We start from the raw sequence: 15,772 nt of genomic DNA, 5'->3' as shown, positions 1-15,772 counted from the left end.
GAGAGGCCAGCCCACAGGAATCTGGAGGCTGTGGCTGGCAGAAATAATTCTCACAGTAGAGATGGAGTTGCAGGATGGCTGCAGGGCAGGTACATGCAAGTGGAAGTGGGAGCTGACCAAGCTACGAGGCAAGAGGATGGGGAAAGATGGAGTCTAGCAATATTTCTGAATAGGACAGGCTGGGATCTGTGTCCAGCTGGAGGAGGGAGGTCGGTTTGGACTATGTGTTCACCCGGAAGACATCACCAAAAAAGGTCATTGCTATAATGACAACATTTCCCCCTAATTTGGATGGGGTGAGTAGATGAACAAGAATGGGTCCCTAACTCTTGGTGGTGGCAGAGAATGAAGAGAAGCCAATGAAAAGACAGAAGTTTAGGAGAAGAACCAAGACAATGTGGTGTCCCAGAGTCAAGGGAGAGAAAGAGAAAGTTTCATTTATCGAGCATAACTGGGGGTCAGATCCTGAGGGACTTGCTTTGGAAAGCAGAAGAACTGTCATTTGGATTGTGAGTTTCCACTGTTTAGGCAGAGGAGTCAAGGGGAACAGTAGAGGCATCCCCAGTCAAGTACTGAGCAGAGAAAGGAAGCATTTGACATTTCATAGATAGGCAAGCTTGGTAAGTTTCCATCCATACTTCCATCCATACGTACACCCATACACTCAACTTTCGTCCTTTCTGTCTATTTTTATACCCACCCACCTATCCATGGATCCTCATCTGTTTACCCACCCATCATTCAGTCCATCCACCCACCCGTCCATTCATCCACTCAGTATTTCCCTAGGGCTCACAAGATGACAGATTGCACCTGAGATCTTATTAAAGAGAATGTGTTGAATACAAAGATAAAATAAATCATAATCTGCCTCGAGGAGCTTGTAGTGTTGCTGGGAAGATAATTGCTCTAAAGATAATTAGTGCCAGGCGCTAAGCGCTTAAGAAAGGATGTGTGTGCCTAATGACTCTGAAAAATGGGAGAAGGACCATTTGGCATAAATGGAAAATGTCTGTTCACAGAAGGGGGGCGGGGAATGCCTTTGAGCTGAGAGGACGCCCAGAATGAAGGCCAGAGAAGAGAAGGGGCATGCCCTACTTCATGTATGTTGAGTTGGAATCAGTGATAGAAAGGAAGGCTGAGAGAAGATTTTGTTTTGTTTTTAAAGACAGGGTTTCTCTGTAGTTTTGGAGCCTGTCCTGGAACTAGCTCTTGTAGACCAGGCTGGCCTCGAACTCACAGAGATCTGCCTGCCTCTGTTTCCCGAGTGCTGGGATTAAAGGTGTGCACCACCACTACCCGGTGAGGAAAGATTTGAAAAGGAGTAGAATATCATTTAATTTGGATTTCAACTTTTAGAACTTGGGAACCTAGGGGCCACTGCTAAACAAAATAGTAACACAAATTGGGCTTAGTTTCAAGAGTAAACTGTGATGGCATGGGAGTTCTGAGCGTGTGATGGTGGGAGGGTCTGAGGCAAGGAATCTAGGTGAGGGCCCTGTTTCAATCATTTGCTTTTCTCATTGAGCATTTGCTCTGTGAACAGCTCTTTATCAGATGTTGACAAAAGTCCAGGAAAATGCTTTCCATATGACTGATTCTGTGTGTGTGTGTGTGTGTGTGTACATGTGTGTGCGCGCGCACGCGTGCATGGGGGTAGGGGGGACGTCGACATTGAATCTCACACTGAACTGGAATGAACTGATTCAGCTAGGCAGGCTGTCGAACAAGCCCTAGGGATCCCCCCTCCCCATTTCTGGTGCTAGGATTATGGCACCCACTCCTTCAGCTGGTGGGGGCTGGGGTTCTGAACTCTGGGCGTTGCGCTTGCTCAGGAAGCACTTAGTGCAGCCATCTCCCCAGGCCCACAGCAGGCCTTTCTTATGAGGCTCTTTCTGATCTTCACGTCATTGCAGCAAGCAGCTGAGCATCAGTCCAGGTGTGAGTAGCCAGATCGCCCTACAGACTCTCCAGCTCAAAGGCTGCCACCACCAGATTGGCCCCTCGGCATGCTTTATTTTGTGCATCGCTCATCACGTTCATCGTCTTGGTTGGGGCAGATAGGCAGCTGCCATGGAGAACACCAGGCCACATGGGCTAACCACCACACCAGAGAACACACCCAGGCCCTTCGCGGTGACATCTGCTTCTGCTTCCCAGTCAGTGCTCAGCAACATGGGGCAGGCTCCATACCCAGGCACATGCTCCAAGTTAGGATCTAGTTCTAAGGGAAGAAAATTCCCATGTGGCTGGTGATGAAAGAGACAGGTCAGTTTCAGAAGCGGGGAGTGTTTCCTGTTACAGGGATCACATCCAAATATTTACCTCATTGCATCGCTCGCATGATCCCTGCCTTTGAGTTCAGTAGAAATACACCCAGGCCTTCCTTTGAATTTTGGAACGAAAGATATCTGCTTGGAGCCTCTTTTTTGCCGGCAGGGGAGCTCTAGGCGTAGGCTGGGACTGTCTCCGCTGCTCTCAGGATATTTGGAGCAGATTAATAAGTGGCAAGGGATGTAAACAGTCTTCCAGGAAAAGCCAGTGTCTGGCGGCAGCAGAAGGGGTGTTTGTCCCAGTCAAATGCAGTCGGCTTGCTGGACTAATAGGGCTGGCTGTCAGAGCCACAGACATGCAAATCCTGAGTCACACAGTAAGCGGGAACAGCCTTGGGTCGACAAGATAGCATCTCCACCCATAGCTTCCCCCAAGTCTGCCCTTCTATCTTTCATTTTTCTGTGGCTCATTGGCGGCTCAACCTCCTTCCCAAAAGAGTATTTTCCAAAGTGTCTTCCTGGCATACATGCCATGTTAAGTAAGTGGAGTCTCACAAATGTGTTCCTGTCTTGTGTCGTAGACTGGACTGGCTTCATGGGGAGTGGCAGACGTAGAACTAAGAAGTTTGAAGGTGATAAAATGACGTGGCTGGAATATTTAAGGCTGAAGAAAGTAGCAACAAAGGGTCAAGATCCAAAGCCTGGAGCATGAGCTCAGTTTAAACTTCCCTCTTTGAGTCCCGCCTGAGTGTGGCCAGTGGCCAACGATTCTCCCAGACCAGGGAGATGGTTAAAGAAGAACCTTCCTGGGTTCCTCCTTGAGAGGTTCTTGTTTAAGTTTGTGAAGTGGGTTGTGTTTTAAGTCACCTTGAGGAGTCACCCATGAGAGACAAGCGCAGGACTAGAAGCGAAAGAACAGGGGGGTAGACATTATTCTCTAGTGTCTGGTTCAAAGCAGCATGTTCAATAGCATGTGTGTAGGTGAGTGTGGTGGAGTTGATGGGCCTCTAGCTGTCAAGATTCTCCACCGGAGGGCACAGAGAGAATAGAGCACAGCAGACAGAACAGCAGTCTCAACGCACCCCACTTGACCCCTGTTTGATGCCTCCCGACTGGCAGCATGTCACGGTTTCCTCTGTACAGTTCACACTTCAGCTAGAGCTTCCTCTGTCTGTCCTCCTGGCCCCCATTCACTTCTCCTCATTCTCTTGGGCTTTTGTGTAAATGCGTTTCTTCTGTCTGCTCCCAAGACACCTTTGTAGTGTGCGTTCATGTGCATAATGAGCCACTGGAGAGATTTTCACCCAGTCGAGGCCAAGCGATTTTGCTATATTCTTCTATATCTTTGAGGTGCATTCTCTCTATCCTCTCTTTCTCTCTCTTTCTCCCCCTTCCTCCTTCCTTCCCTCCTTCCCTTCATCCCCCTCTCTTTCCATCCCTCTCCTCCTCTCCTCTCTCCTCCCCATCTCCTGTCTCTATGTATGTGTATAATGTGCACATGTGATGAACATGCACGTGGAAACAGAGGTAGGTGTTGGCTGCCATCCTCAATCATTCGCTACCTCATATCCTGAGACAGGGTCTCTTACTGAACCTGATGTTCTCCAATTTGGTTAGGCTGGCTGACCAGCAAGTTCCAGTTATCCTCCCATCTCTGCCTTTCTAGCACTGAGATTACAGATGTGAGTTGGTTGTCGTGCCTGGATTTTACATGGGTACTGGGGATCAAACTCAGGTCCCTACGCTTCTGTGGCAAGGGACTTTTCCACCTTCATAACTCTCTTTGAGGATCTTATGTTCATTTTGCATTAATATTAAGTTAAATGCTGATAAATAAGATTTGAGCCCTCTTGTGTTGTGTCAGCATGGGAAATCATGATGTGAGATCCAGTCATCTACTTAAAAACAAAAACAACAAATGAACAAGACCATAAGTAATGTCCTTGATGGGCATGGCTGGACTGGAGTGTCTCTCTCTCCCAGGTCTCCTGTCCAGGGTCCCCGGTAAAACCCGGCCTAGCTAAGCTGCCTGCTGGTCATCCTGCTGTCCTTTGCCCTCGGCTTTCTGAAACCCTGTTCTCTGGTCTCCAGCTCCAAGGTGTCTTTTCCTAGTGTTTGCTTTAGGGTGCCGATGTGGTTATGTCGCCACCCAAGCCTCCTCTTTTCATGTCTCTTCTAGAACAAGGCTTTAGAATGTAAGAGACTTTCGCATGTGACTCCTCTTCTATGAAGAACAGATGAGAGGCTTCATCTTTAGCAAGAGAATTAGAAACCAGTGAAATGGGACATGATTTCAAATTAGTGCCGAAACCAAATACATGCAGAGTGATGCCTAGTCAGGGGCTTCCTGGTGGCGAGGGAAATGTCCGGGGCTTTCTGTGAGCAGAACATAGTCCGCCTTGGTTTAGTCTGTGCCTCTTCCTCCCCACCCCACACAGTCTGTTCTGAATCTTTTTCTCTTTAATCTATTTATTTTTTATTTATTGAGCAAGCAATATTGTAACCATGGCTGAAATTTTTGAAATTACAAGAAAACTCCCAGACTCAGCTTTGGTAATAGGTCAGCTGGTTTCATTTTTCCACGTCCCCTTCCAGACTTTGTTCATAGGCGTACAGAACCTTTACATTAGTATAATCATGGTGTAATTTCAAGTTTGTATTTGGCATTTTTTACTTTATATTATATTACAAAACTGTTTATTGCATTGTATTGCTCATGATTACGGTGTTTTGTTGAACCATGAAGCCTTATTTTATTTGGCCATCTTTTTATTTGGCCTTATGGATTTCTCCCTTATACAATGTGGGTGTGGTGGTGTATGGCCAAAATTCCAATACCTAGCCCTCTAGAGACTCGTGTGCTCAGGGCCAGCTATATGGTGTTTATATAGTTCAAGGTGAGGCTGTATAATGGCACTATCTCAAAACAAAAATGGGGAGGAGGCGGCCATGATGAAATAAACTGGCCAAGGTGGAGCTGGTGTTTCCTGTTCTCCAAGCCTACCTATCTTCTGTCCTTGCAGTCTCCGGTCCACTCAGCCTCAGTGTGTGTCCTGGCTTGGTTCCCTCCTCACTCCGGCATAACCACAACCACTGTCTATAGATTCCTTAGCCTGGGCTTTTTCTTCTTTCTCTCTGCCGCTTCTGACAAATACAGACCAACCACTGTGTGTGTGTGTGTGTGTGTGTGTCTACATGTCACAGCACATATGTGGAGGATAGAGAACAACAGGAATTGGTTTTATGCTTCCATTTTGTGGGTTTTAGGGGTTGAACCAGATTGTTAGACTTGGTGGTAAGTGCCTTTTTCTGAGTTGGCCTCCTTTCTGGCTTAGTTTGCTTCTCTGATGCTGGGGTAGAACACTAACAACCATGGTGCCCGGGGGGTGGGGGTGGGGGAGAAGTGTTTATTTCATCTCGTACTTCTGAATCACAGTTCATCACTGAAGGACAGGAGCTTAAGTCAGGAACTGAATGAAGCAGAAAGTGAGAGGAATATTGCTTATTGGCTTGCTACCCTATGGCTTGCTCAGCCTGCTTTGTTGATGTTTGTGTTGTTAAAATATATAACACCCAGGACCACTTGACCAGGGTTGGCACCACCCATAGTGGGTTGGGCCCTTCCACATGAGTTATTAATCAAGAAAATACCCCCTCACAGTCATGCCACAGGACTGATGGAGGCAGTCCATCATTTAAGATTTCTTGTTCCCAGATATGTCTAGGTTTGTGTCAAGTTCACAGAAACAAATCAGCAGTGGCCAGACCAACCATGTCTCTTTTGGCAATCCCAAGAGCTGCTTTCTCTCCTCCAAGTCCTGTGACAGAGGCAGACCTGATTCACTTTACGTCATGTTGGTTACCACATTTTATGTGTATACATATGCCATCATTAAATACCATCTAGCGTTCTCTACTGCAAGCCACAGAAATGACAAATGCAAGGGAGGCCAGGTTGGGATGAGTCTAGGATGTACGTAGGATATGGGCGTGGGTACCATTGAGAGTAACACCACCATAAAAATGGTCTCAGAGCATGGATGATCAAGGGAGCAGATACTAGAGCAGAGGACCCAAAGCTATTGGTCTCTTGGTCACTTGTCAGGAGATAGCAATTCCAGTTGATCTACTCTGTCTGCCTTGGCTTCAGCTAGCTGGTCCCCAGATACATTCCCAATGCCTTTTATACATCACGGAGACAGATTTCCTAAAAGGCCAAAAGGAAAGGGCTACCAGGTTCACATCCACATGTCTTCCCATGCATGTAGATTTATACACGTCTCTGACTGCATGAAACAATCTTCCAAATGTAGTGTTAGTTCAGGTAGTATTAGTTCAGCTCCCAAACCAGAATACGTGAGGAGTTTCCATTTCCTTTGGTATTATCACAGCTCCACTGTTGTGTTAAATCGGGACATGATTAACTACTTTTTTCATGTCTTTGAATGACACCCCTTCCTTCCACCCCTGTGCTCTGGCTCCTTAGTGAGTATTCAGAGAGGTTTCATAGTGCTGGGGAGATGGCTCAGTCACTAAAGTGCTTGCTTTGTACACACAAGAACCTGAGTTCTATCCCCAAAAGCACAGAAAAAGAGCCAGGCATGATGGAGTGTCTTAGTTATCCCAGTGCTAAGGTGGCAGAAATAGATTGATCCCTGGGCTTGCTAGCCAACATCCTAGCCAAATTGGGGGATTCTAGACCAGTGAGAGATCCTATCCCCAAAAAACAAGGAAACAAAGTGGATGATATCGTGAGGAACAACACCAAGGTTGAGGTTGACCTTTGGCCCTCTATATGTGCATCCATACACATGCGTGTGTACACACACACACACACACACATATACATACACACACATATACATACACACACACACACACTGAATTGAGTGGTCTTGTGTGCCAACTTGACACAAGCTAGAGTCATCAAAGGAAGGAACCTCAGCTGAGAAAATTCCTCCTTGAGATCCAGCTGTAAGACATTTTCTCAATTAGTGATCAATGGGGGAGAGTCCAACCCATGGTGGGTTTTGTCTTCCCTGGCTGCTGGTCCTGGGTTCTATAAGAAAGCAGGCTGAGCAAGGCATGAGGATCAGGCCAGTAAGCAGCATCCTCCATGGCCTCTGCATCAGCTCCTGCCTCTAGGATCCTGCACTATTTGAGTTTCTGTCCTGACTTCGTTCAGTGATGAACAGCGATGCTGAAGTGCAAGCCTAATTTAAAAACCCTTACCTCCCTAGCTTGCCTTTGGGTCATGGTGTTTCTTCACAGCAATAGAAACCCTAACTAAGACACGGAGTAGGGGGAGCAGGTACAGAGGTAGACAGGAAGAGCTCCTATAATGTTACCTCATAGTTTTTAAGAGGAAGAGGATCCCCAAAGACCTGTAGGATTTTGTCTAGTGTATCTTTCCTCACCCCACGGGAGACACAACATATTCTCCAGAAGGGTCTCCATATGGTGTGCACTTTGGACGTGTCCATTCTGTAACTGTTATCCTGCCCTTCTGTTCACGTCCTTGAAAACCCCAGTGGAGTGGAGAGGGTGGCGCTTTGATCTATGGTTGGGTCTGCTTCTGAAGCATTGTAAGACTTTGGACTCATGCATCCCACTAAAGGGACATAGGAGCATGCTACCTGCCCCTGCTAGGTGGAAGTGTTAGATGTCCTACTTAGTCACCCAACAACCCCGATGAAGTGGCATCAAAGATCAGCCATTTTTGAAGCTTCAGCCACTGGACCCCGCTATTGTTCAATGGCTAATACGAAGTGGGAATGAGAGCTGCAGAAATGCATCCCGTGGGAATCAGGCTCGGGGCTGTGTTGATCAGTTTCAGCATATGAGGAGGTGTTTGCCATCCCTCCCCTTTACCCTTCCTGTTGTCACCTCCTGGTTTTCCCCTGGTCTTCCAGAGGGGACTCGTGCCTTTTCCAGAGATGCTGACGCCGTTCCTGTGGAAAGCAGTACCCACGGCTGCCCCTGGGCCCGTGTGCTGCTCCTTTCCTCAGTGGGAGATGGTGTGTGCTGTGTGCTTGCTCCTGTTTTCCTTTGAGTATTTTTATCAAAATTTTCCTTAGGAGCCACCAGTCTCAGGGGACGAGGTCATCTAAAAGTAATCACTCCAGGTTTAGTGAGCTTCTTTCTGCTCAACTGTGCACACCACCCCTCAGGTGAGTCCAGACATGACTGGAATCGCCACGGGACCTTTCCTGGCTATCTGCGAGTGAGCTGATAGAAATTTTGCTAACACTGTAACGTGTTTGATTTCTCCAGGGCGGACGACAGACAATAGCTGTTCTGGGGGTTCAGTTAGGTAATACAACTAAAGCAATTAGCCCATTGGTTGGCCTGGGTTCTGCACTGAATAGCTGGTGGTTGTTATTCCTGTAATTGCTAAGCATATTCTAATAGGTCTGGCCTGCAGCTGCCTGCGATATCCATGATCCCCTGGGGCAGCCAGCTGGTGATATGAAGCTGGTAGTCTTGAGCAGGTTGGTGTTGGAGCCACGGTGTTTTCTGCTCTTTTCATTCCTGTCACTCTGCTTGACATGGAAAGATTTTCCAGTTGGGCCCTCTGGTTAACAAAGCCAGAGAACTCTTAAGTCATATTAAGTAAAAAAAAAAAAAAAAAAAAAAAAAAAAAAATTGCACATGAAATTGCAGCATAGTAGATCAGATCTGCTCAAATAGGAAGTTTTTCTAATGCTTCGACCTAATGCTTAAAGAGAGAAAACTGCGAACAGATTTCTTCTATTATCCTACTTTTTGTTTTGTGTTTCAACAATTAACATGCTATAGAAACTATTTTAACAAATGTAAATTGGCCTCATTCTAGCAGAAAAATTATGTTTTATTATAGTAAGGGAACTTTACTTATGTGTCTAGACTTTTCATATTGTTTCCAGTTTGTTCTTTTCATATCATGATGTGATAGCAATTCTTGTATATGCGTGTGTAACATATATGTAATGTTATATGATAGCATTAACTATGGAAGGTAGACTGCCCTATTAAAACCCAGCTCCGGAGTGTGTGGCTGGGCTCTCACCACGGGGACTCGTGGAATTTCAGGTCACTCGCTGTAGAATTACACTATAAATTTGAGAATTCATGCCAGTAGAATAGGATGGAATGTGGTTTCATTTTCCCTTCCCACCAGGATCTTGCCCAATTTGGCAACCGGATGCTAAATTAGGGTGGGATTAGTTGAGGGAAGTGGTCCCCTGTGTAGCTGCATGTCTAATGGAATGTTACAGAAAGTGTAGTGGTTATCTGTTTCCGAGAGATTGGGAAGGGACAGAGAGCGTCTATCCCCATGGGCATCAGAAACACCTTCCTGTCTTTGTTCCTTTATCCCTAACTATCCTTGTGCTAGGAAAACCATACACATGGAATTACCCCTCCTTTTGCTTCTGTTTTCCACCAATAATACAAGCAGGGTGGTGGTATCTTACAGGGAGAAACGCCCAGGAGACTAGGGGAATGGAGAACTTACCTGATTGTAGGCTGCTCTGTGCTTCTCATTAACCTGACCCCATAGCACATCCCACAGTTTCTTGGGACCTCAGTTTCTCCGAAAACATGACCTGGTGGTAGTAGCTTGCCTCTGTCCTGCCGAGGAGCTGACTTATATGTGCGTGTGTCCTACAGGGAGAAATGACTATTATCCTTTCCTGCCCTGTCCCGCCACTCCAGAGCTCTGTTTGTTTGAACAAATCACTACAGATTTGATGGCATAAAACAGCAGAGGTGACTTCCCTCACTGTTCCACAAGCCAGATGTTACCAGTTATGTGTGCTTTCCCTAATCCCCAGGTGGAGACCCCTTTTGTGTTTCTTTAGCATCTGATGGTTTCAGGCCCCCGTGGCTTTGACCACACCCCTGCACTCTTTGCTTAGGTGGTTACATCGCCTTTTTCTCAGGGCTGTGTCTTCTCTGCTTCATTGGACCCCAGCCCTTATGTCTTTGCCTTGTTCTGTGTTTATAAACAGGAGAAAACCCTTCCCTCTGGGCGCTCAGTGCAGTGCATCTGAGCTCATGTACTCTGAGGTCAGAACCACCGCCCTCTAGTCAGCAGCTGTCAGTCATCACCCAGACCCGCCTCCTCTCATGTCTGTCTTATTCTTGCTTTGACCCTGTCTGCAGCTGGATCACCCCATATCACCTCTACCCTTGCTTTGTTTCTCCTGACACAGCTTCCCTAAATCAGTTCGTCAATACCAGCTGAGGTCTGCTGATGACTTCAGCGGGACAAACCCCTTGCTCCTCTGCTTGACTACTGCTTTTATCCCATCCTGCTCGAGTTACTTCCAGATCCTTCAGGAGCCAATGTGAGCTATAAAGATGGTCTGAGAAACTCCACAGTTTGTTAAATGAAAGTGACCCTGATTATACATCAGTAGCTTCACGGTGACTGATTACCTGAGACTAGAGCTCCACTTAAGAGCTAAGCCCTGCATTTCAGTGACCACAGCGAGAGCTGGAGTACTTACTCATGATTGTTAGTCAGGTTCTTTTTTTTTTTTTTTTTTTTTTTTTTTGGTTTTTCGAGACAGGGTTTCCCTGTGGTTTTGGAGTCTGTCCTGGAACTAGCTCTTGTAGACCAGGCTGGTCTCGAACTCACAGAGATCCGCCTGTCTCTGCCTCCCGAGTGCTGGGATTAAAGGCGTGCGCCACCACCGCCCGGCCGTTAGTCAGGTTCTTGACCAGTTCTCACAGCTACCTTGTGAGGCAGGCTTAGTGCCATCACTCATGGGTGACATCACACATGACACCATGCAGCATCCTGGGAGTCAGCCTTGTCAAGTTTGTTCCAGATAATCCTTAGATTGCCTCACCACTTTGAACTGGCAAAATCCAAGGTCCGTCAAAACACAAATGAATGAAGGCCATCTTGGCACTGTATAGATAAGCCCATGGCTTGTTGAAAAGAATCCACATTCTGTAGAAAGCCCTAGATTTGCTCCAAGGATAGGAAAGATGTTTGAGGAAGATGGTTTGGAAGGGCATGTCTGCTGGGAAGAGAGCAAGTGCCAGAACTTGTACGTTTTGAGACCTGGTTATGTCTGAATCCAGTACAGTGACTGGGGACTAGCCACACGGTGTTTCTGAGCCTATGTTTCCCTTCCATAAAAGGAGATTGGTGGATAGGCACAAGACTCAGACTGTGGGGACTGGAGAGATGGCCCAGCGGTTAAGAGCACTGGCTGCTCTTCCAGAGGTCCTAAGTTCAATTCCCAGCAACCACATGGTGGTTCACAACCATCTATAATGAGATCTGGTGCCCTCTTCTAACCTGCAGGCATACACACACAGCACTCAAACATAAATAAATCAAACAAAAATTTTAAAAAAGACGCAGGTTGTACATACAATTAGAGTCCAGTAGGCGCTTATGAGCCACAGCTCTGCTGGAACGCCCTTGTTTCCCCTGCCTTCTCAAGCCTCACACTCTCTCTATCCGGCCAAGGCAGCCAGTCCGTCCCAGGAGCCTTCTCATCGTGTATTGACAGCATATCCTGCTGAGGTTAGGCCACTCGTGTGGACCTGGGTACTTTCCTCTCTGTCGTCAGGGCCTGATGTGGTTAGCTTGCTAGCTGGATACACTCTGAGATCTTCTGCGGAAAAAGTCTCAGTGAAGAATTGTAGGATCAGCTTGGCCTGTGGGCATGTCCAAGGAGGGTTTTCTTTTTTCTTTTTCAAATTCATCTATCTATTTTACATCCTGGAGGCAGCCTCCTCTCTTATTCTGCCCTCCCAGTCCCTCTCCCCCATTCCCTCCCTCCTATACTGCAATCCCCTCCTCTTCCATCTCCATCCAGAAAAGGACAGGTCTCTTATGAGTATCAATAAAACATGGCATATCAACTTATAATATAGACTAAGCACCTCCCCATGTATTAAGGCTGGGCAAGTATAAGTAGGGTCCAAGAAGCCAGTAAAAGAGTTGGAGACAGCCCCTGTCCATGATATTAGGAGTCCCACAAGAGGACCAAGCTACACACCTGTAACATATATGCAGCGTGCCTAGGTCAGTCTCATGCGGGCTCCCTGGTTGTCGGTTCAGTCTCTGCAAGCCCCTAGGAGGCCCGGTTAGTTGATTGTGCGAGCTTTCTCATGATGTCCTTGACCCCAAGGAGGGTTTTCCTGATTTCATTAGCTGAAATGGGATGACCCAGCCCACTGTGGAGGACGCCATACCTGAGTTTGGGCCCCCGGGCTGTATAAGAATAGGGAAAGTGAGCTTGGTAGTACACGTGCCTGCATTAATTCATTTTTCTCCACTCTTGAGCGTTGGTGTGATGTGATTAGCTGCTTCACATTCCTGCTGTTCTGACTTCCCTGTAATAATGCCCCTGGAGTTTGACCTAAAACAAGCCTATTCTCCCCCAAATTGCTTCCGGTCAGGTGTTTTATCACAGCAGCAGGGAATGAAGGGGGAGCCTGCCTGATTCTAAGCCAGGTATACAGTTGGTGCTCAGAATGTGTCTGTGTTGAGGGGAAAACATAGCTGTCTCTTCAGTGGAAAGAAGAGAGAGTTTATTCTGGAGGCAAATGTAAGTGTCCATGGTCCAGAAAAACAGATTCAGGTTATCCCAAACACCATGTTCAAACATATGTCATGTTTTTATAGTAACGAGGAAAAAAACAAGGTAAATTTAAAATGCATTGGTGGGAGCATCAGTAGCTGGGTTACAGCCACGTCTCTGCTATAAGCCTAAGGTGGAAGCTAAAAAGGATTTGCCCCAAGGATGTGAGGTCAAATCCAAAGGCGAGCAAGAATGTCTATTAAGGGGACTAATAGGGAACCCAAGGTAATTTGGGGTCTGGCATTACTACATTCCAGCTCTCCATAATCACAGAAGTTCAAGTCCGTCTGTCAGCCTTGCAGAACCTTTAACACGTGTGCAGCAGTTTTTCTTGGAACTTCAGTTCACGTCTGCAAAACAGAGGAACCTCTCTGGAGCGACTTTAGCTCAGTACCTAGCATGGCCGGTCTCTGGAAAGACCAGCTCAACAAAATGTGGAATTGCTCTGGCTGGGGCTTGCACGCTGCGATGTTTCCCACTTCTGGTGTGTATGGGAGCAGGAAAATGGTCATGACTGCTTGCTAACACGTTTTTAATGCCAAACTTCCCTGTGCACAGACAGTCTCACTTACGACCTAGAAGGCGCTGGGACCATTCTCTTACCAAATGTACTGGCATCGTAGGCTCGGAAACATCCTAGTCATGCTTAGGAGGAGGTGGTAGGTGTGTGTGTATGTGTGTGTGTGTGTGTGTGTGTGTGCGTGCGTGTGTGTATGTGTGTGTGCATGTGTCCTGGGAGCCTGGCTCTGGGGCACAGCCTCCAAACTGTTCCAGCCATTACTTTTCCTGCAGCTAGCCGGAGTCCAGGTCTTCTGGTTTAGAGGGAGGCATCTGGCTGGAAGTTGAAGAGCGGCACTCCTGAAGACTCCACACCTGCTCTTTGAGACCACAACTCACATATTAGCTACCTCCCTCATGGCTGGGACAAATCGCCCATAAAAGCAACTTCATGAAAGGTTTCTTTGGCTAATGGTTTGAGGGTGCAGCCTACCATGGCGGAGAGGAGGAAACTGGCTGTATCATGGGTGTAGTCAGAAAGCAGAGCAGGATCAATACTGCTACCAGGCCTGCTTTCTGGGTTTTGTCAGCAACCCCAGGCTATGGCATAGTGCCATCCTTGCATAGGATGGGTCTTCCTACTGTATCTTAATCTAGAGAAACTCTCACAGATAAACCCAGAAGTGTATTTCCATGGTGATTCTAAATCCAGTCAAGTTGATAGTAAAAATTAGTCACCACAGTGCTCAAAGCCAGCCTGCACTGTGACTCTCCTGGCTCCTGGGCACTTTAGTTGTCTCTTAGGACTGAGTTAGTATAGATTGTGACCCAGGCTGAATTATATGCATTCTGTTTTGAATCTTAATTGTACCCTGTGTCTACATGGATCCAGGAGAGAAACTAACCCTGTCCCAAGCGTCTCAGGTTTTAGGTCCCTAAACATCCTCTGTCTCTGCAGGTCCCACAACGGATGGCCATGGCAGAGGGAACCCCAGAGGACAGTGGTGGTGGCTCTCCAGGAGTTTGGGGCTCTTGGGGCCCCTGGTCTGCCTGCTCGCGCAGCTGCAGTGGCGGTGTGATGGAGCAGACGCGGCCCTGTTTGCCCAGCTCCTACCGCAGTCGTGGAGGTTCGCGACCCGGTGGTCCCACGCTGCCCTTCACTGGCCATGTCGTGTCAGCCATACGCACCTCAGTACCACTGCATCGAAATCGTGAGGAGCAACGTGCCCCGGTTGGCTCTGATGCCAGCCGCCCAGGCCCCACAGTGGTGCGAGGCAGCCGCCACCCACAGGCCCGGGGCCGAGAACCCTCAGAGAGAAGGTATGTGCACACCATGGTCCCTGTGTCTGTCCCTGACTTGACAACAGGGGAGCCTCTACATTGATTGTGCAGAATGAGAGGAATTCTTACCACAGCCCCCTTTTGTGCATAAATGTGCCTTCGGGGGCCGGTGGAGACCATAGCACAGCATCTGCTGTGATTCCTCAGACCAAGTCTACCCTTTAGTTTTTGGGAAAAAAAAAAAAAAAGGCCCTTGCTTACTGGGAAACTCACGATTTGGCTAGACTGGCCAACCAGGAGCCTTCAGGATTCCACCGGCCTCCTCTTCCCCAGCTACACCTAGCTTTGCTCCCCACCCCTACCTGTGTTCTTAGGGGTGGAACGTGGATCCTCCTCCTTGCGTACAATTACTTTATTGACTGAGCACTCTCAGCCCCCGCATAGCTTTTTACTGATTTTACAGCCTCTACAGTCCCAAGGCCACTCCTATCCGGCTCTTTGATTGTAAAATTACTTCTCAAAGTGAAGAGGTAAATGGAGCCTGCTCATTTGTTTCCCAGCCACCCAGACCTGAATAATCACACAAAAACTATATCAATTGCAACACTGCTTGACCAATGACTCAGGTGTATGTCTAGCTAGCTCTTATATCTTAACCCATTTCTATTAAACTATGTATCGCTATGAGGCTGTGACCTACTGTTAAGTTTCCAGCATCTTTCTCCTTTGGCAGCTACATGGAACTCTTTGATTCTGCCTACACACACAAACACACACACACACACACACACTATCTATCTATCTATCTATCTATCTATCTATCTATCTATCTATCTATCTATGTTCAAATTTCCTGCCTGGCTTTACTCTGCTAAGCCGTTGGCCAAAGGAGCTTTATTCATCAACCAATAAAAAACAACACATATACAGAAGGACATCCCACATCATGGAGGAAATTCTGAGAGACCATTAGATGTCACAGTTCAGGGAGATCTGTGAAGGTGCGAAAAGAGGAGGAGACCCTGTGTGCTGATTGGACACAAGCTAAAGTTACCTGAAAGGAGGGACCACAAATGAGAAAATGCCTCCGTAAGATCTGACTGTGGCACATTTTCTTAATTAGTGATTGAT

The 15,772-nt window shown here is 47.2% G+C and overlaps 1 protein-coding gene across 1 annotated transcript in view; it reads left to right on the top strand.

Moving 5' to 3' along the window:
* The window catches only part of Thsd4 (thrombospondin type 1 domain containing 4), a 552,915-nt gene that overhangs the window by 54,754 nt on the left and 482,389 nt on the right, over nt 1-15,772 (top strand). Inside the window, exon 3 of the mRNA XM_057768152.1 lies at nt 14,319-14,680. Coding sequence (XP_057624135.1) covers nt 14,319-14,680 — 362 coding nt within the window. The remainder of the gene's footprint in view (nt 1-14,318; nt 14,681-15,772) is intronic.

This window comes from Chionomys nivalis, chromosome 4, assembly GCF_950005125.1.
Source record: "Chionomys nivalis chromosome 4, mChiNiv1.1, whole genome shotgun sequence".
NCBI classification, from domain to species: domain Eukaryota; kingdom Metazoa; phylum Chordata; class Mammalia; order Rodentia; family Cricetidae; genus Chionomys; species Chionomys nivalis.
Note: the sequence above shows the minus strand (reverse complement) of the source record. Positions and strands in the feature narration are given on the sequence as shown.